We start from the raw sequence: 27,407 nt of genomic DNA on the forward strand, positions 1-27,407 counted from the left end.
CTTGATAGTTCTTTTTCTAGGTAGAAAGAGATAACTAAATGAATTTTCTACCCAGTACAGGACACTATATTTCACTTACACCCCTGGCCTTTTCCAGTTTCTGTCGTCTCTTCTTTCTCACTGTGTGCAACTGCTCTGATACCTTTCCCTGTGACATTTTCTTTTGCAGGCTCGACGGTGAACTTTTCATATTCGTTACACTTTTCTTAAATTTTGCCTCATGCTTTTTTTTTTTTTTTCTTTTCTCCTTGCCCTTGTTATATTCCTTCTCTGGCATGCAGCTTCTCTCTCAGACTCTACTGCTAGCTAGAGATGAATGGCTGAAATGGGATTGTGGCCTATTTGAGAAAGGGAAATAGTGGTGTTGACTTCTGAATGTTCCCTACCTGGCAATGATGATGACTTTTATATTCTAGTAACTGTGTCTTTTCAGCACTATATACTTTTCCAGCTTCAAGGAACAAGTCCCTCATAGACTTATTTAAGATTCCTAGAAAGTCATTCTTGCAAAATTTGTTTCTAAAATAGGAGCCCTTTGAGAAAAGAGGTGTTACATCAGTCATACTGATTTGTGAGCCGCAAATTCTTTGGAGCCTTTTCTAAAATGAGACATTTGTGTTTGGATTTGTGACTTGATTGTTAGGTTGACTATTAGGTTGATTCTTGGAAAATAGTAATGCTTGAAAGAGTTTGTGGTTTGAGGGGGTGTTGTATGTAGAAAGAGAATAGGCTGACGTGAGACAGGGTTTAAACCCTTTCTGATGTCTCCGAGTTTTCTGGATGTTCTTGGTATCTAAAACTGTGATACCTGCTTCCTAGCGTGGCCATAAAAATGAGCTGAAATGATGCGTGTTGAAGTATCATGTGATCTCTCACACTTTGGGGGCACTTAGTAATTGGCAGTTTCCATTTTATTTAGTCAAGTGGAGCAGGAATCAGTGTTCTTTGCATTGTTAAGGGACAGAAATCCCACTTAAATTGGCCTCAGGGAATGGGGCGGGGAGCTTCACTGAATCATGCAAAAGGTCAAGGGATACATGTGTCTCTTTCAATTCTGGTTTCCTCGGTGTGTATGCCCAGAAGTGGGATTGCTGGGTCATAAGGTAGTTCTATTTGCAATTTTTTAAGGAATCTCCACACTGTTCTCCATAGTGGCTGTACTAGTTTGCATTCCCACCAACAGTGTAGGAGGGTTCCCTTTTCTCCACACCCTCTCCAGCATTTATTGCTTGCAGATTTTTGGATCGCAGCCATTCTGACTGGTGTGAAGTGGTACCTCATTGTGGTTTTGATTTGCATTTCTCTAATAATGAGTGATGTTGAGCATCTTTTCATGTGTTTGTTAGCCATCCGTATGTCTTCTTTGGAGAAATGTCTATTTAGTTCTTTGGCCCATTACCCCAATGTTCATTGCAGCACTGTTTATAATAGCCAGGACATGGAAACAACCTAGATGTCCATCAGCAGATGAATGGATAAGAAAGCTGTGGTACATATACACAATGGAGTATTACTCAGCCGTTAAAAGAATTCATTTGAATCAGTTCTGATGAGATGGATGAAACTGGAGCCGATTATACAGAGTGAAGTAAGCCAGAAAAACACCAATACAGTATACTAACACATATATATGGAATTTAGGAAGATGGCAATGACGACCCTGTATGCAAGACAGGGAAAGAGACACAGATGTGTATAACGGACTTTTGGACACAGAGGGAGAGGGAGAGGGTGGGATGATTTGGGAGAATGACATTCTAACATGTATACTATCATGTGAATTGAATCGCCAGTCTATGTCTGACGCAGGATGCAGCATGCTTGGGGCTGGTGCATGGGGATGACCCAGAAAGATGTTATGGGGAGGGAGGTGGAGGGGGTTCATGTTTGGGAATGCATGTAAGAATTAAAGATTTTAAAATTTAAAAAATAAAAAACTAAAAAAAAAAAGGTCAAGGGATATTTGACTTGAGGCTCAGCTGGATCTAGCAGTTCAGTGATGTCATTAAACCCTCCTTCTCTCCCTAAGCCCCTCATCCCGTTCTCTCATTTCTGCTTTTGTCTATGCTGCCTTTGTTCTTAGGTACTTTCTAACACCTGGTGGAAAAAGCAGCTAGTGTAAATTCCAGGTGTATGTGGTCCTTTTATCTTGTGATTCTAGGAAAGAGCAGTCTTCTCATCTACAGCATCCATCCATATAAAGACCTTAAATTGCTCAAAAGGCAGGAAAAATGTGCGTCTAAAGTGGATCCTCTGGTTTACTTCCTCAGATGCTGGAACCGGAAGTCATCTTAAAGATTGTCATCCTACCTCTTTAAGGATTGACTAAGGCTCTAACAGGCTAAATAACCAGAGTCACAGTTACTTAAGGGGCAGTGCTGGGATTAGGCCTAGGTCTCCCTTCTTACTAGTATCTGCCCCCTCACCCCCACCGCCACCATACCTCAGCTATGTTCATAGTTTTTTTCAGGCAAAATTTTTAACATATTTTCTCCAGAACATTGTTTTCCTTAGGACACAGCTCAAATATAAACTTGGAGGTCAAGAACCGAATTGATCCCTTTCATCATCATATGACTAATAGTTAATTAGTAGTAGCAGTATAGTAATAGCAGTAATAATAATGATAATAAAAATACATCTATAAGGACTTTCTATGGCCAGACATTATTCTTTGTACTTACATATATAGTTACCTATTTAATTCAAGCATCTACCCTGCAGCCTGGCTACTATTATTATCTTTATTTTACGGTGAGCAAACTGAGGCCCAGACATATAGGGTTTGGCTTAGAAATGTACATAGAAAGCACTCAGTAATTATTTGATGAATCCTTAAAGTTTCCAAAGCACAGTCATTAGATAATCGGTCACTATCTACTGTGAGGATGGTTCAAGGTGGAGTTTCATCCTTAGGACGTCGTGGCCTGAGAGCATCAGGAGCATGACTGAGGTTAGAAGTAGTGAGTAGTACTCTTGTCATGTATGGATATGAGCATTGGACCATAAAGAAGGCTGAGCACTGAAGAGCTGATGCTTTCAAACTGTGCTGGAGAAGTCTCTTGAGAGTCCATTGGACAGCAAGATCAAACCAGTCAATCCTACAGGAAATCAGTCCTGAATATTCATTAGAAGGACTGATGCTGAAGCTCCAATACTTTGGCCATCTGACGTGAAGAACTGACTCATTGGAAAAGACCTTGATGCTGAGTAAGATTGAAGGCAGAGGATGAGAAGGATCACTGACTCAATGGCATGAGTTTGAGCAAACTCCAGGAGATAGTGAAGAACAGAGGAGCCTGATGTGCTATAATCCATAGGGTTACAAAGGGTCAGACATGACCTAGTGACTGAACAATAGCAATAAGTAGCAACTTGGGAACTGCTTTGATCCTGACCTTCTGACCCCATTGGTATCATCAGTCGATTTATACAAAAGCACATCCTCCTGGTCAGTAGCTCTGGAAACTCTGAGGCAGCGTCTGGTTTTCTGTTTGCCCCCAGGCTGTCCATTTCCGGCATTCTTCGATGCTCTGTGCGGATCCACATTTCTGTCTGATACCAATTTCTCCCTGCCTGAAGGGTTTCCTTTGAAGAGTGTTGGCCTTTGTTCTGGCACACAGTTAAGTTCCTCAATGACCCTTTTAAGGTTGCTGTCAAGCTTTTTCCAGAGCAGCCTGAACCTAGGACCGTTTTGGTGACTCCCCCAAAATGTTGTTTTAGGTAGTCTGAGCTCTGTCTTGTGAGGCTGATGGGAATGGAAATCATTCGCAGCCCTGTGTGGATCCTAGGTCCATGTGCAAAGCAGTCCTCAGCTGAAGCTTTGAGAGGACCCCTTGGCAGATTTCCAAAGTTCTAGTTGTCTCGACCTCCCCCAACTTTGACTCTGCATCTCAGCAAGACCCCTGAACGTGGCTTGGGTTTCCTCTTCCTGCACTACTATCTGGAACAAGGTGGGGTGGTTAGTAGGGCTCACCTCACCAGGAATTTCATTTTCTCAGTTTGATATATTTTTGTAGTTGTGGGTAGTGTGATTTCCATAGCAGTTAATCTTTCATGGGGGAAGTGGGAGTCCAGGGTCTTATTAGAAGTTCTGAACATTAGCCCTCCAGGGGTAGCTCTTTGTCCCCTGTTCCTCAGGAACATACACATCACCCTCTACTTCCTACTCCCTCCTCTCCTGGGTGCTCCATATTTCAGGAAACATGAAAGTTTCCAGTAAAAGTGAATTGCTATTTGAAGCAAGCAAAATATTTGCCCTGAAGATAGGCTGACAAACTGACCCCTCCTTCCACTCACTCCCCATCTGTCTTCTCTGAGCCAGAGTCTGAAATGTGGCAATGGCTTGAACAGCCAGGGGACAGGTGCCAGTGGACCAGCTCTGCGAGGGCAAGGTCCACATCTGCTTTGTTCACGCTCATATCCCAACCCACAACAAGGAATTGGGCATACCATTGGCCCATGAATGAATGGATGAAAATGTATAAGTGATCACACATGCAGAATTGTGAATTTGGGGTTGGTGTGTACCTGTGTGGGGAGGGGGTGAGTCTTGACTGCTTGTGAATTGTCTGTGAGGCAAAACCAGTTTAACGTGTGTGTGTGTGTGTGTAGGTTGATTATCTATGGGCATCTCTGTCCTATGACTTTTCCAGTATGAGCAAGTATGGTTGTTAACCAGCATGTTTTTCCACAAATGAGTTGGCTCTTCCCTTACGCTTGCCACCACCCAGTGAGGTGGGGTGGTGGAAGGGGAGGAACCACGGAGGAGCCAGTAGCCAGGTTAGCAAGAACACTGGCCACAGCTCTGGTTACTGCTGATGAGGAGGAGGGAGATCTAACAAAAACAGACTGTCTTGGTGGATTATTTTCACGGAATGGAGAGTGTAAGGTAAGGTAAGTGATGATTTTAGGAGGAAAAAAAAAAGACACTGAGTGTAGGGGAAAGGTGATGGCATATATGTAGCAGTCATGTGTAAGTAAGGGTTGAACGTTTTTCTGTTATGTCTTCGAGTATATTGAATGCTCCCTTGAAATGTGAAGCCTAGCTTTCTGGACTATTTTTAGATCTCTTTTGGTGTTGTACTGCCTCCTGTTTCCTTGCCTGGGAAGTCCAATGGACAGAGGGACCTGGCGGGCTTACAGTCCATGGGGTCTCAAGGGAACTGGACTCGGCTTAGCACAAAATACCAACAACCTCTTGTTTTGGCATTAATTTTCTCATCTTTCTTTAAAAACTTACCAATGTTTGCCTTCATTTTTGGGGGATTGGCTATTATGCTTCCATTGGTGGCCTTTTGTAGTTTATTCTTTCCATTACTGTATTTGCTTGCTTATTTAAGTTTGGTCAGAAGCCATGAATGTAACAGGATACACTGTACTGCTCTTTCGATAGTTTTAGAACTGAGCTTTAGGAGGTGGGGTTTTGTATTACTAAGCAAATTCTTTCCGTTTGGGTCAAACTTGCCAATAAATACCTAACAAAAAATTCCTTAATTAGACACTTTTAGTTTTTTATATAATGTTTCTGGACCTGCTGTCTAGGGAGTATATGTTCTAAAGATAAAGGTAGCAACATTTATTTTTGTAGCAAAAAAAAAAAAAATACAGAAAATCCTGAAGATTATAAAAAAATCTTAAAGAAGATTCTCAATTATACAATTTTGGTAAAAGTGAATAGCTATGCATTCTGTTGCTATGGTGATGAGATACAGTCTTCTCTTTGATAGTTTCCCCTTCACTCCCCCCACCATTCTAAATTAATTATAAGTTTAAAGGAAAAAAGCCATTGTTCATATTGATGTTTTACAGTTGAACAGATTGTTTTCATTTGGAGAACTAACAATTGTAGGGGTGGGTGTGGTAAAGTGAAAAAGTGCAGAAATGAAAGCATTCTGTGAGCCAGGGCCAGAGCATAGATATTCATTGACAATGGGCTGTGGTCCCAAACAATAGAATGGGAAAGACTAGAGATCTCTTCAAGAAAATTGGAGATACCAAGGGAACATTTCATGCAAAGATGGGCACAAAAAAGGACAGAAATGATATGGACCTAACAGAAGCAGAAGATATTAAGAAGAGGGGGCAAGAATACACAGAACTATACAAAAAAGATCGTCATGACCCAGATAACCACGATGGTGTGGTCACTCACCCAGAGCCAGACATCCTGGGATGCAAAGTCAAGTGGGCCTTAGGAAGCATCACTATGAACAAAGCTGGCAGATGTGATGGAATTCCAGTTGAGCTATCTCAAATCCTAAAAGATGATGCTATGAAAGTACTTCACTCAATATGCCAGCAAATTTGGAAAACTCAGCAGTGGCCACAGGACTGGAAAAGGTCAGTTTTCATTCCAATCCCAAAGAAAGGCAACGCCAAAGAATGTTCAAATTACTGCACAGTTGCACTCATCTCACACGCTAGTGAAGTAATGCTCAAAATTCTCCAAGCCAGGCTTCAACAGTACGTGAACAGTGAACTTCCAGATGTTCAAGCTGGTTTTAGAAAAGGCAGAGGAACCAGAGATCAAATTGCCAACAAACGTGGGATCATTGAAAAAGAGAGAGAGCTCCAGAAAAACATCTATTTCTGCCTTATTGACTATGCCAAAGCCTTTGACTGTATGGATCACAATCAACTGTGGAAGATTCTGAAAGAGATGGGAATACCAGACCACCTGACCTGCCTCTTGAGAAACCTATATGCAGGTCAGGAAGCAACAGAACTGGACATGGAACAACAGACTGGTTCCAAATAGGAAAAGGAGTATGTCAAGGCTGTATATTGTCACCCTGCTTATTTAACTTCTATGCAGAGTACATCATGAGAAATGCTGGGCTGGATGAAGCACAGGCTGGAATCAAGATTGCCGGGAGAAATACCAATAATCTCAGATATGCAGATGACATCACCCTGATGGCAGAAAGTGAAGAACTAAAGAGCCTCTTGATGAAAGTGAAAGAGGAGATTGAAAAAGTTGGCTTAAAGCTCAACATTCAGAAAAGGAAGATCATGGCATCTGGTCCCATCTCTTCATGGGAAATAGATAGAGAAACAGTGGCAAGAGTGACAAATTTTATTTTTCTGGGCTCCAAAGTCACTGCAGATGGTGACTGCAGCCATGACATTAAAAGACACCTGCTCCTTGGAAGAAAAATTATGACCGACCTAGATAGCATATTAGAAAGCAGAGACATTACTTTGCCAACAAAGGTCTATCTAGTGAAAGCTATGGTTTTTCCAGTAGTCATGTATGTGTGTGAGAGTTGGACTATAAAGAAGCACTGAAGCACTGATGCTTTTGAACTGTGGTGTTGCAGAAGTCTCTTGGGAGTCCCTTGAATGGCAAGGAGATCCAATGAGTCCATCCTGAAGGAAATCAGTCCTGAATATTCATTGGAAGGACTAATGCTGAAGCTGAAACTCCAGTATTTTGGCCACCTGATGCAAAGAACTGACTCGTTTGAAAAGACCCTGATGCTGGACAAGACTGAAGTCAGGAGAAGGGGACAACAGAGGATGAGATGGTTGGATGGCATCACTGACTCGACGGATATGAGTTTGAGTGAACTCAGGGAGTTGGTGCTGGACAGGATAGTCTGGTGTTCTGCAGTCTATGGGGTTGCAGAGTAGGACATGACTCTAGTCATGTCTGCCTGCAATGCGGGAGACCTGGGTTCGATCCCTGGGTTGGGAAGATCCCCTGGAGGAGCAAACAGCTGCCCACTCCAGTATTCTGGCCTGGAGAATGGACCCCTAGTCCATGGGGTCACAAAGAGTCAGACACGACTGAGTGACTTTCACTTTCACTTTTCAAATACAAGCAAGCCCTCTTCTTCTCCAGTCTTCATTTTATTCTCCAAAGAGCTACTCTTCATTTGGGCTTTTGTATCTGCTATTTTATCATGTGCATGTTTAAATAAGCATAGCCTTCCTATGTTTATGATATACCATAGTTATTATGAGACTTCCCTGGTGGCTCAGACGGTAAAGCGTCTGTCTACAATGTGGGAGAACTGGGTTCTATCCCTGGGTCGGGAAGTTCCCTGGAGAAGGAAATGGCAACCCACTCTAGTACTCTTGCCTAGAAAATCCCATGGACGGAGGAGCCTGGTGTCCATGGGGTCGCATAGAGTCGGACACGACTGAGTGACTTCACTCTCACTCACTATAGTTATTATGCAAATTGGACTTTTTATTTAATATATTTTATACCTCTGAACATCAGAAAGATGGCTCATTCTTTTTAATGGCTGAAATGTATTTCATTACATTCAGAGGTACTCTAAATCTTTTAACCAGTCTTTTAGTGATAGCTTCCCATATTTAACCATATGATATCTTTTGGCTGTTTAGTATTGTTTTACAGAATATGAAGTCCAAATATTAACCTCAGTCCAACTACTCCAGGCTTGGTACTTGAGAAGAAGTAACAATTTAAAACAGAGCTCTTCTTGTTATTTAATTGAGAACAAATTTTGCAAGAGAAGCAGTCTCTAGTGTCTAGTCTTCTTAAATTACCCAATAAAACAATTACTACTTTCACCTAATTATGCAGAAAATTACAGAGTTGGGTGGCAGGGGCATATTGGATGGTATCAACTTCCTTCACACTTTCCTTTTGATGATGGTAGGAGAACTGTCTTTTTGTCCTGGGTTTAAATCAGGAGTGTGGTCATCCATGTATAGTAACTAATGATGAAAATTTAATAAGGAACTTTCCTCACTATTTGCTTGACTCCTACAGTTTCAGAATTGTTTATTTGACTATGTGCATAACTTCCCAAGGATATTTATCACACAGAGAGAAATCACCAAGAAGAAGACACACTCTATTGTAGCTGCTGGTAATTTCTATTTGGGTTGACTTTTAGCTTTGTTTTAATGAAAAGAAGTGATATGTATTCATCAGTTCACTCACCAGCACATGTGCTCTTGTGTCCTTGGTATATTCCCACTTAGCTCTCGCTTTACCTTTTCCCTCATCCTCAAGGTCTCTTTTCATTGCTTTGTGTACAGGTTAGATTGTTCTGAAGTGTATATTGAAAGGAAACACTGTTTTTCTGAGAGCGTGTTCCTTGTCTTTGTACTTCTTCAAGGCTCTGCTTTTGGATGGCTTCTTAGCACCCAGAAATGGCATCATTATCCAGTTCTCCCAGGCCAGCTGAGACTTCTGGAAGTGACTTGGAACTCAGTTGCCAGAGCAGCCTATTAACAGATATCAGAATAAGTGTCTCTTGTCTTTGCTATTTTCCCAAAGCTTGATAGGCATGTCATATTGACAGATGCTGATTTGTTCAGACCTTGTCATCATTGTCTGTGAGCTATGCATGCTTACATTTTAGTGTCTTCTAATGACCTCAGAAAAATCCATTTTACTTTCACTTTTACAGTAGGCATTTGCTTCCAAAGTAATGGTAACTTTATTTCCCTGGGAATGATACTAGTATACTGGTAATCATTTTGCTGTTCTTGAGAATGATTTATTTTCTTCCCAGCTGTTTGCAATGAATAATATTTAGTGATATTTGAAGAACTCAGGTTTCAATGACATAAACTTTTGGAAAGTGTGACCAGGAAATAGAATCTTATCTTATAGGACTGTTGTCAGCATACAGACCTCAGTTTCATAACATTCCTTGATAAAATCTTAATGTGGTCCTGAAAAGACCATCTCTTGCCTTATACATTCATACGGTCACCATGTTTTCATTTGGTTCTACAAGCAATGTGATTCCATTTTTTTATTGATCGATAAGGAGGACCCCAGCCATTTCACTTTTTAAAAGTGGAACCTCAGAAACATGTCCTTGAGAGAATATTTCTAGAAACCAACTTTAAAGTTGTTGTAGCCAAATATTCAGCACCCAAGTAAATATGGAATATGTATACCTTTTCAAAGTACCTAAAAGTAGAAAAGAATTTTGAAAATTGTACTGAATTTATTACCTTAAAAAAAATTTAAAGTATATTTGATTGCATCTTAAAAACATACCAAGTACTAAGTTTTCTTCCTTCTGAAGTCTCCTGGCTGTATTTGTGATGCCTTGTGATTTCCAGTGTACAATAGAAGTATAATTGAAACAGAGGCAAATAAAAGGAACAAATAATAGAACTTCCCACCCTCTCTTCTAACCAGCCCTGTGACCAAATGAAGTTTCAACATAATGACTTTAGTGAACCAGAAATTCTCCAATTTCCTCTTGCAGTCTGCAGAATTGATAGCAGAACTTTTTTTTTTTTTTTTTAATTTGTAACGTTGTCATTCCTATAGCTGGTGCTTGCAGGCTTGGGAATATTCTTCTCCTATGTGTTCATCAAAGTTGCATCTAGCATTACATTGACATTTTCAGATTTGTTGGCTGACATAGACTCCAAATCAATATAATGTTGACAATGAAGCTGTCTCATTTTGGGGCATGGGTTGAAGGTATGCAGAAAGCAAGCTGTAATTTTTAGTAAAAGAATAGGTATAACTGTTAACAAGTTATTCAGGTATATACTTAAAATTTTGATGGAGTTTTATTGAGAAGTCTTGCAGACTTTCTACTTTTAATAGAAAACTTGAATTTGCTTGATGCATTTATGAGTTCATTATCCACATGAAACTATTCCAGTAGGCTCCCCCAAACTTGGACACATGTGGAAGTAATAGCCACCATTTATTGAGCATCTTCTATATGCCAAGCATTTGGCTAAATACTTCAGCTACTTTAAGATTAATACTTCCAATTCTGGAAGCATTTCTATGAATTCAAATATGTAGGGTTAGAGGGGTATGTGTGTGTGTATATGTGCTTATGTGTAGCCACAAACGCAGTTTTGACATAAATGGTGATGTATGTGTATTATTCAACTTAATTTCTTTTTTCCCCACTCTGAATAAGTTAGATATTTCCCTGTCAGTATCTGTGGACCTAGCAAATTCTTTGAAACCAGGTATAGGATTCTATAATGTGTGTGTTAGTTGCTCAGTCATGTCCGACTCTTTGTGACCCCATGGTCTGTCCATGGAATTCTCTAGGCAAGAATACTGGTGTGGGTTGCCATTTCCTTCTCCAGGGGCTCTTCCTTACCCAGGGACCCTTCCTTACCCAGGGACCAAACCCAGGTCTCCTGCATTGCAGGCAGATTCTTCACTGTCTGAGCTACAAGGGAAGCCAGATTCTATAATACTAGTTCTCAAAATCGCCTGCGTGTTGGAATCACCTGTGAAATTTGAAAAATTACCCAAGCTCCCAGTGCTGGAGAGTTTCATATGATTGGTGTAGTATAAAGCCTGGGTATCAGAGTATAAGAACCAGTGATTTATACTGTGGATGCTCCAACATTTATTGAAATAATCCCCCTTTGAAGGACATTAGATATTCTCTATTACAAGTAATGAACCCTGTTTTCTTTCTGTCATAATGTTACAGTGAACATTCTTGTTAATATTTCTCTGTGTTGTGTGTAAGTATGTCGGTAGGTTAATTCCTACATGTGGAATCTAGGTGCAGTGCTGCAGTCCATGGGGTCGCCAAGAGTTGGGCATGACTGAGCGACTGAACTGAAATGAAGGGATGGAATCTAGGATTTCATAGTTGTGGATCAATGGGCAAGTGCATTTGAAACAACAATAGATATCGCCAGATCATGATACAATTGATTTCCCCCTTCTCTGATTATTAGATGGCCCATTGTTGGGCAGAGGGTTTTTTGTTGCCCGCCCCCCCCTTTTTTTTTTAACCTGGTCTTCTCCCTCACCTGCCTTGTTCCCACCCCAGTTATAAAAAATGTTTGTTCTGATTTTGGAAGGTTGTACATCTAAGTGCTTTTGGAGGTTCCTATCATGAAGGGAGACTGGGGAAATCTGTGTCAAAGCTTTTTTTCTCTAGGTGTTTTGAGTACTGTGTCTTTGGACATTAGTTTCATAGGCTGACATGAAATTCCTGCCTTCACTTCTCACTGTTAGAAGCATGCGTGTCTCTCAAAGGGCTGGGCAACTCTGATTTAAGAACAACACTCACCAGAGCCAGGCTTCCCTGGTGGCTCAGATGGTAAAGAATCTGCCTGCAGTGCAGGAGACCCAGGTTCGTTCCCTGGGTTGGGAAGATCCCCTGGAAAAGGAAATGGCAACCCACTCCAGTGTTCTTGCCTGGGAAATCCCATGGATGGAGGAGCCTGGCGGACTACATACAGCCCAGGGGGTTTCAAACAATTGGACATGATTGAGTGACTAACACACACATGCACACACACACCCCAGAACCACACAAGACCTGAACACTTGGAGGCCAGAGTGCCTCTTTACTACCTTCTTTCTACACCTGAACTTGCCTTCCATGGAAGCTTTTATGATCATCTTTCCATAAACCTCTCTTGAAGAATTATTATGTAAAATTTATAGGTAGAATTTTTATGAAGGGTAGGGTACTTCTTTTGAAGGGAGTTTCAGTTTTCATAATGTGATTCCGTCATCTGATTCGTTGTTTCTGGGTGGCTGCTGTCTCCTCATCATGAACAGGACTCATTAGGAACAGCCGGAGCATAGGTGTGGTGCTGGCCTGGCCCAAAATGAGCCCCTCAGAGCAGCAGGGGTGTGGAGAGACTCAACATCTGTCTAGTAAACAGCTCACCACACTGTAATCGGGAACCCAAGAATCACCGTGTACTTAGCTTTCCATAAACATTTTTCACACCTATAGTGGCAAACTGTGGCTGTGTTCACGCTTGTTCAGAATGTTCTTTCTGAGACAACACTGGGAAAGCCAATGGCCCCAGGTGCTTGCAGTAGATTTTCTACCTTGGTGACCGGTTCACAATGACTTACCTGGGCGGACAGGCTGCCTTCAGATGTCGCAAGTAGAATAATAAATAGATGAGATCAGTGACTGAAGAAAATGTGAAGAGGAATCAGGTCAGTGTTGTAAATGTCAGCATCGTTGCAGTGACTCAGCTGGGTGTGCTGTGTGGTAACTTTTGTGTATGTGGTTAGATTGAAATATTAAACCTGTTCAGTGCTTCAAAATATACAAGAGGGCTAATTTTTTTAATGCCTTTTCTATGCAGCCCCCAAACCCTCAGAGACTTTCCCACAATTTGCAGATAAGCTGACTAACCTGCAGAGCGCTTGATTTAGTGGTGACAACTACCCTATAGAGATTAAACCCATCTCATTCCAGGAATTTGTTCTGCTGATACACACAGGAATGTCAGGGAGAGGAATCTGGTTAACATATTTCCACCAAACAGTAGCTAACAAATATAAACCCACTTTCCAACTTTTTAATGTAGTTCTCACTTCCTTTTGTGATGTCCGTTTAAAATCCATCAAACATTTATAGAGGGCTTCAGGATGCTGAAGTCTTTTTTAAAGTCACTCACCAAAAAAAGTGTTTGAGCTGGTATCTGAACCCAGGTCATGACTCCACGGCTGCCTGTCATATTGTATCTGCTCATCTGTTTTCCCCTAACTCAAAAGCTACGTTTACCATGAAAAAGATGAGAGTTTCTTAATAGTTAACAGAGAGTGAGGCTAATTTTAACCAAGAACTTTTGTTCTGCATGGTGTTTTGTTTTATTTCCTCTTGTTGCACTTGTGATCTTGGCATAAAAGTAGTTAGAAGAACATGAAAAGACGAAATGTAATCAGTGAGTTTTCAAATTTGCTTTCAGGAAACATGAAAACATGTAAACCCTTTAGGCGAGTTTTTATTTCTTAATTTTTAGTTCAGAGACCTGTAGTTTCCCTACTATGCCAAGAGATGTTATTTTCCATGGAGGTTTATATAGAAATAAAAATTATACCCATACTTGGCCTTGATGGTAAAATGTAGTTTGAGAAGGAGTGAGATTGAACAGCGTCTGGTTTGGGGCTATGAGGGTCGGTAGCAATAGTCACTTTTCCAGAGGACCACATCTTATAGCTTCACTGGGGAAAAGGACTTAACATTACTGAGAGGATGTGTCATGAATTCTTGGCTTAGAGTACCCCTAGTTTATCCTCTCTAAATCACATGAAACTTTGCTTGAAGATTTGGAAAACATAATTGTTCAAACCAAGTGCAGTTGACCCTCAAACAACACAGGTTTGAACTGCGCAGGTCTACTTGTCCATGGAGTTGTTTAAGCAGTAAATACTACAGTGTTAAGATGATCTACAGTTAGTTGGATGCTCGTGTGCAGAACTGTGGATGCAGGGGGAGCCGAGTATACAGAGGGCCGACTGTAAATAACACTTGGAATTTTGACAGAGTGGAGGATCAGAGCCCCTCACCCCTTTGTTGTCCAAGAGTCAACTGTATATATCTATCCACCCTCTTCTCTCTCAAAATTTACTGGAATTATTTCAATTGTTTCCAAAAATGCCTAGTATTGTTGTTCTTTTAGGACGGTGTCTTTTTAATGTCATTTGCATTTTCTGTGTAGATGGCACCAAAGGGTTGGCTACTTGTTTGAGAAAGTCTGAAACCATAACTACCTAAAGTATGATCATTTCAGTGGGGAGACACATTAAGAGGTTCTTTGCTGACCTGTGGGGCTTCCCTGGTGGCTCAGCAGTAAAGAAACCACCTGCCAATGCTGGTTCAATCCTTAGGTCAGAAAGATCCAAGAACTTTTGTTCTGCATGGTGTTTTGTTTTATTCCCTCTTGTTGCACTTGTGATCTTGGCATAAAAGTAGTTCAGTCCTTAGGTCAGAAAGATCCCCTGGAGAAGGAAATGGCAACCGACTCCAGTATTCTTGCCTGGGAAATTCCATGAACAGAGGAGCCTGGCGGGCTATAGGCCATGGGGTCCCAAAGAGGTGGACATGACTGAGCAACTAAATAACAAGATTGACCTATAGTGGTGAGGACTCTGACCTTTGGGGGTTATTTCAGTTGGATCAGCAGAGCATATAGACAGCAGGTGATTGCTGGTGTCCTGAAATGCACAAGTACTCTTTCTGGTGACAGTGATAGCTTACTGTCATCCTGTTGCTGAAAGAGCTGCTAGGTGATTTAGGAAAGTTGCATTCTTTTACATATTCGCTGAAAGCAAAACTTGGCCTCATGGAATAGTAGAGAGCTTTGATGTGATAAAGCTGGCTGTTGAGTTGTAGCTTCTTGTGTATAACCCCCTACATTTAAATTTGTCTTTATAGACTCTAAGTGGGTCCCTGAGAGGCAGGGAGATAGAAACTCATGGGTGGAAAATGATTTGCATTTCTTACAGCTTGGATTTAAATTTGTTTATTGACTCCACTCACAGACTAGCGACAGGTCAGCAGGCCCACGGGCACAGGCCCTCCACCGAGGCTGTGCTTTGTTTGATGGGGAGCTCTTATGACACTTGGTTTGGCTCTTCTCCCAGATGATCTAGACGAGATGTCCTGGCTTCCAGACTAGTTTCTGTCACGTGACCAGCACAAACTTCCTAGCTTGAGATATGTGTTATATGGGCTTTAGGGATTTATGCTCTAACCCATGGTTAAAGTATTGAGTCATGACAGAGTAGTTACTGCCAGCTTTTCAGGGTGAAGACCTGGAGGTCCTTCCCTTTGCTCTTTACACGAGGAGGGGTGGTTTTCTGGCAGGAGTCCATGGCTTGGGCCTGGAATAAGGCTGTTAATTATGTGCTGGTTGAAGCTTGGTCTGGCTTGAGGGTGTGCATGGACTTCACTTGGGTTCCTTCCTCCCTTATCTCGGGAGGAAGTAGGGAAGGAAGGGGACTGGTTCTGGCTTCCACTTTGCAATTACTACCGCCCCCCACCACCCCCACCCCAACACCTATGCTGATGCAGGCAAACAGAGGAGGGAATGTGCTGGCTTCTGCTGCCCTGCTTACCCAGTGGACAGGAAGGATTTTCCCTGTGCCGTATTTGAATGTTTGGATTTTGGTTTCTCCATCCATGGTGGGGTGCCCTCATTGCTCTTCTCTTGTCTCAGAAAAGTCACTGGGAGGACTGACTGCTGGGTGAATTTCCAGGAGCCATCCAAGAAGTGGCCTATTAGAACATCCTTTTGGGACCAAGTGTGTGGGAAGGGCTGTCCCTCCACTGGACACACTAGAAACACCCTTTCCGTTTCCTGGTGCAGAGGATGTTGAAACTTACAGGGAAAACACATTCTCTCTCAAAGGTTTCTCCTACAACCTTTAGACTGCCTCTCATTATTTTTTAAAGCTCCAAATAGTACTTGGCATCTGGTGTTCTTGGGAAATGAAACCAGACATGAGGAATGTGAGAGAGGAGAGAGATGGCCAAGGGAAGAAGCAAAGCCATTTTTCCCTTTCACATTCTTGTTGATAAGAGAATCTGGGTTAACATTAACATGTTGCTGAAACCCAAGTCATATGTTAGGGCCCTCTGCAAAATGTGAGGTAAACTGCAGCTCTGAAAATAATAGGTTCGATGTTTAAAACTGAGGGTTTTCTTAACTTTTCTCTTTAAAATGCTCTTGGGGCATAATTTCATTTTGTCTTGTCCTTTTTTTTTTTATGCCTGTGACATTGTTTCTGAAATTCCAGAAACCATTTGTAATAAACAATGACAATATTTTATTGGGGAAAGACTAATTGGAGAATTAAATGTGAAATACTGTCCCTCTTGATTAAAATAATAGACATGGGGCTCAAATACATAGTCTCCACATAGTCTCTTCATGTGTGCATGCAGACACTCTCAACTGTTTAACCAAGTTGATGGAAGACAGGAGCTCACCATCTCCTTTTTTTCCCTTCCTTGAGCAGGTAAGCTATTTCCCTTGTGACCACTTTGATTAGAGGAAAATGTTGGTAACTTAGCTAGTGGTAACCTCAGCCATCTTATAAATGTGTGGCACGTGTCCTGATGAGCCAGTTAGAATGATGTATGAACGTGTGAAAGTATTAGTTGCTCAGTCATGTCTGGCTGTTTGTGACCTCGTAGACTGCACCTCGTTCACCATGCTCCTTTGTCCATGGAACTCTTTAGGCAAAAATACTGCAGTGGGTTGCCATTCCCTTCTCCAGGGGATCTTCCTAACCCAGAGATTGAACCCACGTCTCCCACATTGCAGGCAGATTCTTTACCACCTGAGCTACCGGGGAAGCCCAGAATGATGTGTGTAACAGTGTAAATCTATTTGTCAACATGACCTTCCAGTTTCCCCCATATGTTGGGTACTATTCATGCGCAGCTTTGTGGAAAACACTTTCCATGTTACGTGTGTATTGTGACTTGGCATTATCAAAGGAAAACTACTGAAGGAGGTTTTCTTGTGGACTGTCTTTGTTCTCCAGTGGTTTTGTTTTTTTCAGTCATCATAATCATCATCAACATTCCTGAAAATTTGGCCCTCATTTTTTGCCTGTTATCACATGGAGAGTTTTGTTTGTTTTGGTAAAGAACAGTACAAATGACTCTGAGCTAGGCCACAGATGGATTGCATTTCTGATTCTTTGCTAAGCAAAATGCACCTGCTCCAGAATCTTAAGTAGCTTTTTAATTGCTTCCTTGTGCATGGCATAGCAATAGTCATCTGTAATGTTATCGATGGATTATACATTGGATGTCCCAGAAGTGCTCTCTTCCCCTCTGCAGCAGTGCCAGAAGCTAAGATGAGAAGATGTGTTCTGGTTGAGGGCCCAGCTGAAATGGTGGAATTAGTCCTTTCCCTCAGGCTGATCTGATTAAAAGGGGGCCAAGATGTACAAACACAGATCCCTGGTTTCATTAACTGCACATTTTCTCTTCAGTAGACAGAAAGACCGACTTCACCGCTCTCTATATGTCCCAACTAGGTGTGACCTCCCTGATCTCTGAGGGTATTTCATCTGTTTCTTGAACACTTCACGATGAGCCTGTTGAGGAGGTTCATGTATGAGAGCTAAGTAAGTGCATACATCTTTGGTGAAGAGTTCACTGAAAGTAAGGCGTGTGGAAAATGTCTGTAAGATTCTATCAGCAGGTCTGTTTCCAGTGGAGCTTACTTGAGGATGGGGAGAAAAACCAAGTACCAGCTAGTTCAGCCAGAGAGAAATTTCTCACCCGAAGGAAGCTGTAAACACCTCCCCACGAGGAGGAAGTCTGTTTGTGGGGCTACTGTCAGCATAAAAAATCTTGACAAGTAGCTAAAAAGCACTTGGTGATCTGATTGCCTTCCAATACTTCGGCAGTGGTGAAAAGCAGATCTAGAGGCAACTGTGGGAAGAACACCCAGTCGCACCCTACTGAAGTTCAGAGATGAGACCATCTGTTCACTTAGGCATTTGTGCTTTTGCATTTGACAAACATTGCGAATATACTGTGTGCCAGGGACTGAATGAAACTTGGTCCCTGTCTTCAGAATCTCATAGTTTCATGGGGGAAACAGACGTGAATTTTTTTAAAAAGCAACAACAGAAAAAGACTCAACTATGTATATGATGCTAGGGGTATGTAAAGAAATGTGTGATCGCCTCTGGGACATTTAAGACTCATAAAAGGAGCAGTACTGGATTAGGTCGTGACTGTTAAGTGGAGAATAGGTAAAGAAGGAAGAGAACAGCTAGGCTAATGGGACTGTGGCGAGATGGGCTAGGAGGTGAAACTGCTGCTGTGGACAGTGGGCTGGGCGTGGGGTGCACAGCATTCAGAGTGTGGGAGGAGAGGGAGAAATAGAGGAGGCAATGGCAGGCCATGGAGGGTCCTGTGGGCCAGCCCAGGAGGTTGGACCACATCCAGGAGACACTGCAGAGCTAAATGACAAGTCGGATTTATGATGTGCTGAGAATAAATCCCAGACCCCTGACTCCGCTGTGCGAAGCCCTAGGGTCTGGGCCCCTGCCCCCTGCAGCCTAGTCTCTCTCAACGGCACTCCTGTTACCCACTGTGCTCCACCCCACTTATCTTCCTTCCTGACTCAAATGTGCCAAGGTCTCCACCTGCCTTGGGTATCTGCTCACACTCTTGCAGCCTGGAGTCCTCTTCCCTGACGCATTACAGAGCTGGTCCCATTTATCCATCAGGCCTCAGTTTAAATGCCCCCTCTCAGATCACAGTTGCTAAAGTAGCTGTCCCCTCCCACCAACACCATCACCACCATTTTCTTTCATTTTCTTCTGGCATCCCCTATAATACTAATCAAAATTAGTAATTATGTTTTACTTCACTTGATTTTTTTCCCCCCTGCTTTCTTCAAATCAAATAAGCTCCCTAAAGGCATTTTTTTTTACTTTCATCCCTTTTCTTTCCACAGAGGAGCCAGCATAAAAACTTGGTCTTTGGGCTTTACTGAGACTTTTAAACACAAATCACCTATCAAAGGCAGTATTTGTCCTTATTAAAATGACTTCAACTAAATCCTTAGATGTAATAGGCTCTATATCTTATTACTCATCTTAGAAACTAGCCAAGACTCCTTAATATTCTTTTGTTTATAGAACTGTTGGCATTTTTTTTTTTACTTGAAAAATGCTTTGGACAGACTTTTTTTTAGATCTTAATGTTTCCTCTGCGCCCCTCTTCAATATCGCCAGAATGTATTATTGACATAATTTAGGTTTAAGTGAAACAACTTGTAAAATGCTCAAGTAAAGTAACTGCCCTCTGTATTCATTTCTCAAATACAGTGGTTGCCCTCCTACCCATGTGAGGTGCAGCACACACCATGGGCACTATCCCCTATGGAGTTGACTTTTCAGTGGGGAAAGAAAGACCGACCCAGACCACAAATTACCTTACCTGTTGACTGTCCATCGTGGAGATCTCAAAATGCTAACAGGGCCAAGATTGTGTTCAAATGGGTAGGTTAGCAAGACTGCCTGCCAGTGAACTTGAGGGCTGAGCCTGGTCCTGTGGCCCTTCATGAGTTGGTCTTCACCTGCTTTTGTTTCTTAACCTTGTCTCTGAATAGCCTGAACACTGCCTCCCACAGTCCCTCATACACACACGTGTGTATAGTCAGACCTGGACAGGAGCCTCCGAACAGTCTTCAGTTTATGGACTGGGAGTGGTAGGGTATGTAGGACACTTGAATGGGATGTGATTCCTACCCTGAAGATACACACAAGAGACAAACATGAACACTAACAGTTTAATAAGTCTTATTTCCCATCTCCTGGTGTACATCAGTGCCATTGCTGCCTACCCGTGCTGGTTAACAAAGTGCAAGAATTGCACACTTTGAGGGAGTTCAGTTGAGTCACTAGTTGTGTCCGACTCTTTGCAACCCCATGAATTGCAGCATGCCAGGCCTCCCTGTCCATCACCAACTCCCGGAATTCACTCAAATTCGTACCCATCGAGTCGGTGATGCCATCTAGCCGTCTCATCCTCTGTTGTCCCCTTCTCCTCCTGCCCCCATTCCCTCCCAGCATCAGAGTCTTTTCCAATGAGTCAACTCTTCGCATCAGGTGGCCAAAGTATTGGAATTTCAGCTGTAGCATCATTCCTTCCAAAGAACACCCAGGGCTGATCTCCTTTAGAATGGACTGGTTGGATCTCCTTGCAGTCCAAGGGACCCTCAAGAGTCTTCTCCAACACCACAGTTCAAAAGCATCAATTCTTTAGCACTCAGCTTTCTTCACAGTCCAACTCTCACATCCATACATGACCACTGGAAAAACCATAGCCTTGACTAGATGGACCTTTGTTGGCAAAGTAATGTCTCTGCTTTTGAATATGCTATCTAGGTTGGTCATAACTTTGCTTCCAAGGAGTCTTTGAGGGAGCCTTAGAGCAATTTGACATTGCTGAAATATTGTACCATATTTTACAAAAATATGTTTGTAACAGTTTGGTGAGAAAACCATCCTTCACCACAGATAGTTTGAGAAGCTGGTATGTAGATCACCATAACTTAGAAGTTTTTGATAGAAACATTTTTGTATTCACATATTCCCCTCCTCTGTCACATAAATGGTCATATAAAGTGGTTTAAAAAAAAATCTTATCCTGTTTTATCAGGTATGAAAGTAGTATATCTTAATTGTGAGAACAACTGGAGAATACAAGACTTTTTGGGTTTTTTAAAAGTAATCCATACAGCTGACATGAGCTAACTGCAGCTCATATTTTGGTGTATTTCTCTTGTCCTTGCCCTGTGCTCCTATATATATATATATATAATTTATGAATATATATATATATAATTAAATATATATATTTCTTTTTTGTACATAAATGAGACAGTGTATGCCTACCTAATTCTTTATTTCATATATTCTAAGTATTTGCATGTCATTAAATATACTTTTTAATTTTTAAAGTTATAGTAGATTTGCAGTATTAGTTGTGGTATATAACAGTGATTCAGAATTTTTATAGATTATATTCCTTTCATAGTTTTTATAAAATATTGGCTATATCCCCTGTGCTGTATGATATATCCTTGTATTAAATATTCTGTTTCAAAGGACTGGACTGTGGTCTACCAACTAGTTGTACCATAACTTATTTACTCTTTACATAGTTCTCTGTCACTAGCATCTATTCTATGCCCTTGTTTATTTGCCCTTAAAGATCATGATTTGATAATTTTTGTGAAAACACCTTTGACTGTATCTTTAAATATATCCTTGATATATTTCCAGAAGTAGAAACTCTCGGTCAAAAATTGTGACCATTTTAAGTCCTTGGTAAATTGCCCTTTGGAAATGTTGAACCAGATTTCATCTACCACCAGCAGTGGATGAGGCTTACTGCATTGAGTGCTCTCAGGACTGGTACTGTCAGCCTGGGGACACAGTTGACAAAGAGAAGGGCAGAGGATGTGAGTGGACCACCTGGATAGAAGACAGTGGGAGGGCGAGATATTTATGGGGCATGGAAAGCTGTCTGTTGGCTAACTGCAGGATACTTTTTATCTTATTTTTTTATGGTTTTAATTTTTTTTTTTTTTTTTTTAGCATGTGGGATCTTAGTTCCCTGTTGCTGCTAAGTCACTTCAGTCATGTCTGACTCTGTGCGACCCCATAGATAGCAGCCCACTTGACCAGGGATCAAATCCACACCCCCTGTGTTGGAAGCATGGAGTCTCAATCAGTGGATCACCAGGAAAGTCCCTAGGATACTTTTAAGCACATACGAAAAACAGAAGCAGTGAGTTGGAATTGGATTTGCTGGTGCACTGAAAGGCAATTTGGAATGGTGTTGGGGAGCCATTGGCAGGTTTTGAGTAAAGAGACGAGACCCTCCAGGGCTCAGCTCTCGGAAGATGTTACACCTGTGCTGTGTGCACCACCCCTCACTTCCTGTGTTCTTCTTGCCCCTTTCCAACTCATGCCTTGCTTTCTAATATCTGTCAAAATGCCCCACAAGCATCAGGGACCAATTTCTCCCCTACAGTATTCCTGTTTTATTATATAGCACGTACTATATGATATGTTGTATTAATTTTGTTATAATTAATTGGCGCACTACTCTCTCTTGGGGCTTCCTCAATGGGTAAAGAATCCTCCTGCAGTGCAGGAGACCCAGGACATGTGGGCTCAATCCCTGTGTCAGGAAGATCCCCTGGAGGAGGGCATGGCAACCTACTCTACTATTCTTGCCGAGAGAATCCCATGGACAGAGAAGCCTAGTGGGCTGTAGTCCATGGGTTGCAAAGAGTTGTACATGACTGAGCAGCTAAGTACCCTCAAGCTCTCTCTCCCACCAGATTAGAAGCTCCTAATCACCACTTCCTTTCTGTATCCTTAGGTACCTACTGTCATGCCTGGTATATAGTAGATACTAATACACATTAGTACTAGTGGAAAACCACTAGACCATTCAGGTATGACCTAAATCAAATCCCTTATGATTATACAGTGGAAGTGAGAAACAGCTTTAAGGGACTAGATCTGATAGATAGAGTGCCTGATGAACTATGGATGGAGGATTGTGACATTGTACAGGAGACAGGGATCGAGACCATCCCCATGGAAAAGAAATGCAAAAAAGCAAAATGGCTGTCTGGAGAGGCCTTACAAATAGCTGTGAAAGAAGAGAAGTGAAAAGCAAAAGAGAAAAGGAAAGAAATAACCATCTGAATGCAGAGTTCCAAAGAATAGCAAGAAGAGATAAGAAAGCCTACCTCAGTGATCAATGCAAAGAAATAGAGGAAAACAACAGAATGGGAAAGACTAGAGATCTCTTCAAGAAAATTAGAGATACCAAGGGAATATTTCATGCAAAGATGGGCTCAATAAAGGAAAGAAATGGTATGGACCTAACAGAAGCAGAAGATATTAAGAAGAGGTGGCAAGAATACACAGAAGAACTGTACAAAAAGATCTTCATGACCAAGATAATCACGATGGTATGATCATTCACCTAGAGCCAGACATCCTGGAATGTGAAGTCAAGGTGGGCCTTAGAAAGCATCACTACAGACAAAGCTAGTGGAGGTGATGGAATTCCAGTTGAGCTACTTCAGATCCTCAAAGATGATGCTGTGAAAGTGCTGCACTCAGTATGCCAGCAAATTTGGAAAACTCAGCAGTGGCCACAGGACTGGAAAAGGTCAGTGTTCATTCCAATCCCAAAGAAAGGCAATGCCAAAGAATGCTCAAACTACCTCACAATTCCACTCACTCAATTAATTAAACTCACAATTAATTGCACTCCAATTAATTCTCCAAGCCAGGCTTCAGCAATACGTGAACCATGAATTTCCAGATGTTCAAGCTGGTTTTAGAAAAGGCAGAGGAACCACAGATCAAATTGCCAACATCCGATGGATCATGGAAAAAGCAAGAGAGTTCCAGAGAAACATCTATTTCTGCTTTATTGACTATGCCAAAGCCTTTGACTGTGTGGATCACAATAAACTGTGGAAAATTCTGAGAGAGATGGGAATACCAGACCACCTGACCTGCCTCTTGAGAAACCTATATGCACGTCAGGAAGCAACAGTTAGAACTGGTCATGGAACAACAGACTGGTTCCAAATAGGAAAAGGAGTACATCAAGGCTGTATATCGTCACCCTGCTCATTTAAGTTCTATGCAGAGTACATCATGAGAAACGCTGGACTGGAAGAAGCACAAGCTGGAATCAAGATTGTTCGGAGAAATATCACTAACCTCAGATATGCAGATGACAGCACCCATATGGCAGAAAGTGAAGAGGAGCTAAAAAGCCTCTTGATGAAAGTGAAAGAGGAGAATGGAAAAGTTGGCCTAAAGCTCAACATTCAGAAAACAAAGATCATGGCATCTGGTCCCATCACTCCATGGGAAATAGATGGGGAAACAGTGGAAACAGTGTCAGACTTTATTTTTCTGGGCTCCCAAATCACTGCAGATGGTGACTGCAGCCATGAAATTAAAAGACGCTTACTCTTTGGAATAAAGGTTATGACCAACCTTGAAGGCATATTGAAAAGCAGAGACATTACTTTGCCAACAAAGGTCCATCTAGTCAAGGCTATGGTTTTTCCAGGAATCGTGTATGAATGTGAGAGTTGGACTGTGAGGAAAGCTGAGTGCCGAAGAATGGATGCTTTTGAACTGTGGTGTTAGAGAAGAGTCTTGAGAGTCCCTTGGACTGCAAGGAGATCCAACCAGTCCATTCTAAAGGAGATCAACCTTGGATATTCTTTGGAAGGATTCATGCTAAAGCTGAAACTCCAATACTTTGGCTACCTCATGCGAAGAGTTGACTCATTGGAAAAGACTCTGATGCTGGGAGGGATTGGGGACAGGAGGAAATGGGGACGACAGAAGATGAGATGGCTGGATGGCATCACCGACTCGATGGATGTGAGTTTGAGTGAACCCAGGGAGTTGGTGATGGACAGGGAGGTCTGACGTTCTGCCTTTCATTGGGGTCGCAAAGAGCCGGACACGACTGAGCAACTGAACTGAACTGAATACACGTTTACCAAGGGAATCCAAGGTACTACGCATGGCTCATAGGACCTTGTACAGGTACTCCCTAAGCCAGGAGATGTCTGCTTCAACAGAATGAAATATTAGGTATCTTGGTGAAGACTTTATTAAGTCATCATATAGCCTCTGTGACAGAGTCTTTGCTCTTTTCTCCCTTCCGAACTCAGAGACTTCCAGTTGTTAGCTTTTGGGTGCCACTATCCCTTAAAGTGAGTGGAGGGTTTTTCTCTAGAAGTGTTTACAAATCATAGTTATTGATGAGAATTTTCACCCAAGTTTGCCTCATTGTGTTAATTACACAATCAAGATACACTGGTGACAGATTCTGAAATTGGATTCTGTAATTTAGAAGAGACACCATAAGTCCATAAGTTGGATAAGAACAAAGTTCAAAGTTCATCCCTTTCTTCATTATGCAAAATTAACCATTGTTAAATGTCAGCACACTTGCTTCTGGTCTTTGTGTGTATACTTTTAATTGCGCAAATTATGGATACATTGTTTTTGGTTTTTTTTTTAATTTAAATCTTACAGATAAAGCTTCAGGACTCCTTGACTTGCATCCCCATGTCTCATAGTTTAAACATTAAAAAAAAAAATATCCTTTGTTTAAATGAAATTTTATGTAAAAGTTGACTGTTCTTCTAGTTAAATATGTGAGACATATACATGTGTCCCATGTAGTATTATGTACTGAGGGCACAGCAGTGAACAATATGTGCAAGGCCCCTGCCCCATGAAATAACCACATAGGATAATTTGAAATGGTGATACTTGCCCTGAAGATCTTCAGACAGGGTAAAGAGATAGAGAGTGATGGGAGCATTGCACAGGACTGTGGCAGATACAGTGGTTGGGTTGGCTTCCTGCAAAAGTGAAATTCACTCTGAGGCCTTAATGATGAGAAGAATCAGCCATGCACAGGTGTGGCCAGAACATGCTTGTCAAGGATGTGGATCAAAGGGCGTGGCTGATGCAAAGGCCCTGAGGCAGGAGTCAGCATGGCCAGTATAGTTGAAGGGCAATGACTCGTGCGAAAAGCTCTACAAGATGGGGTTGGGGGTAGGGGTAGTCAGACGCCAGATTGTAATGCCCCTTGGAGGCTGCTGTGTGGCCTTTGCATGTTCTTATAATTGCAGTGAGTAGCCACAGGATTTTTTAATAAGATAATATGTCAATATCCAAAAGGATAAAAGCAGAACTGCTGAAACTGAAGCTGGAGTGAGAAGCTCAAATCAATACCTACTGAAAATCTCTGATTTCGCTCCCCTCTCCCATCTGAGAGTTGGGATACCTTACCTTTAGGCATTTCTAACAGGAAACTCTAGTCCAAACAGGAAAAGGAGTACATCAAGGCTGTATATTATCACCCTGCTTATTTAACTTATATGCAGAGTACATCATGAGAAACGCTGGGCTGGAAGAAGCACAAGCTGGAATCAAGATTGCCAGGAGAGATATCAATAATCTCAGATATGCAGATGATACCACTGTGATGGCAGAAACTGAAGAGGAACTAAAAAGCCTCTTGATGAAAGTGAAAGAGGAGAGTGAAAAAGTTGGCCTAAAGCTCAACATTCAGAAAACGAAGATCATGGCATCTGGTCCCATCACTTCACGACAAATAGATGGGGAAACGGTAGAAACAGTGGCTGACTTTATTTTTCTGGACACCAAAAATCACTGCAGATAGTGATTGCAGCCATGAAATTAAAAGACGCTTCCTCCTTGGAAGGAAAGTTAGGACCAACCTAGATAGCGTATTAAAAAGCAGAGACATTACTTTGCCAACAAAGGTCCGTTTAGTCAAGGCTATGGTTTTTCTAGTGGTCATGTATGTATGTGAGAGTTGGACTACAAAGAAGGCTGAGCGCCGAAGAATTGATGCTTTTGAACTGTGGTGTTGGAGAAGACTCTTGAGAGTCCCTTGGACTGCAGGGAGATCCAACCAGTCCATCGTAAAGGAGATCAGTCCTGGGTGTTCATTGGCAGGACTGATTTTAAAGCTGAAACTCCAATATTTTGGCCACCTGATGTGAAGAGCTGACTCATTTGCAAAGACCCTGATGCTGGGAAAGATTGAGGGCAGGAGGAGAAGGGGATGATAGAGGATGAGATGGTTGGATGGCATCATGGACTCAATGGACATGGGTTTGGGTGGACTCTGGGAGTTGGTGATGGACAAGAAGGCCTGTCGTGCTGCTGTTCATGGGGTCGCATAGAGTCGGACACGACTGAGTGACTGAACTGAACTGAACTCTAGTCTGAAGACAGTGGAGCCAGGGACTCCTCACTTCCATCCTACTGCAACCATAGACTTTGGAAAATTCTTCCTTATGTCTCCTTATAGCTTCTTCCCATTGGTTTTAAATTCAGTCTGGAGTGGGGGGCGTGACACAGCTCTGATCCTGTTGCTATGGAGCTGCCCCTAGAAATCATTTGAGAGGATAGTTGCTGGCCTCTGTCTCACCCTCAGGTTTTCTCTTCCATCTCGAGAAGTGCCTGCTCTGTGTCTCAGCAATGCTGAATTTCTTTCTGGTCGGGGACGTGTGAGTACATTGTCTGATGATCTGCAGTGCACTCTCTGGTGCTCAGCGGTCACTATAGC

The 27,407-nt window shown here is 42.0% G+C and overlaps 1 protein-coding gene across 5 annotated transcripts in view; it reads left to right on the forward strand.

Moving 5' to 3' along the window:
* Window positions 1-27,407, forward strand: part of DAAM1 (dishevelled associated activator of morphogenesis 1) — a 183,972-nt gene that overhangs the window by 47,240 nt on the left and 109,325 nt on the right. For 2 of the 5 annotated variants that reach the window (XM_012181749.5, XM_012181748.5), the window contains one exon: window positions 1-4,891. This exon is cut by the window's left edge. The exons of the other annotated variants lie outside the window; for them this stretch is intronic. In XM_012181749.5, the coding sequence (XP_012037139.3) occupies window positions 4,667-4,891 (225 nt within the window). In that variant the 5' untranslated portion in view covers window positions 1-4,666. The remainder of the gene's footprint in view (window positions 4,892-27,407) is intronic. 5 annotated transcript variants of the gene reach the window in all.

Source organism: Ovis aries, chromosome 7 (assembly GCF_016772045.2).
Source record: "Ovis aries strain OAR_USU_Benz2616 breed Rambouillet chromosome 7, ARS-UI_Ramb_v3.0, whole genome shotgun sequence".
NCBI lineage: Eukaryota > Metazoa > Chordata > Mammalia > Artiodactyla > Bovidae > Ovis > Ovis aries.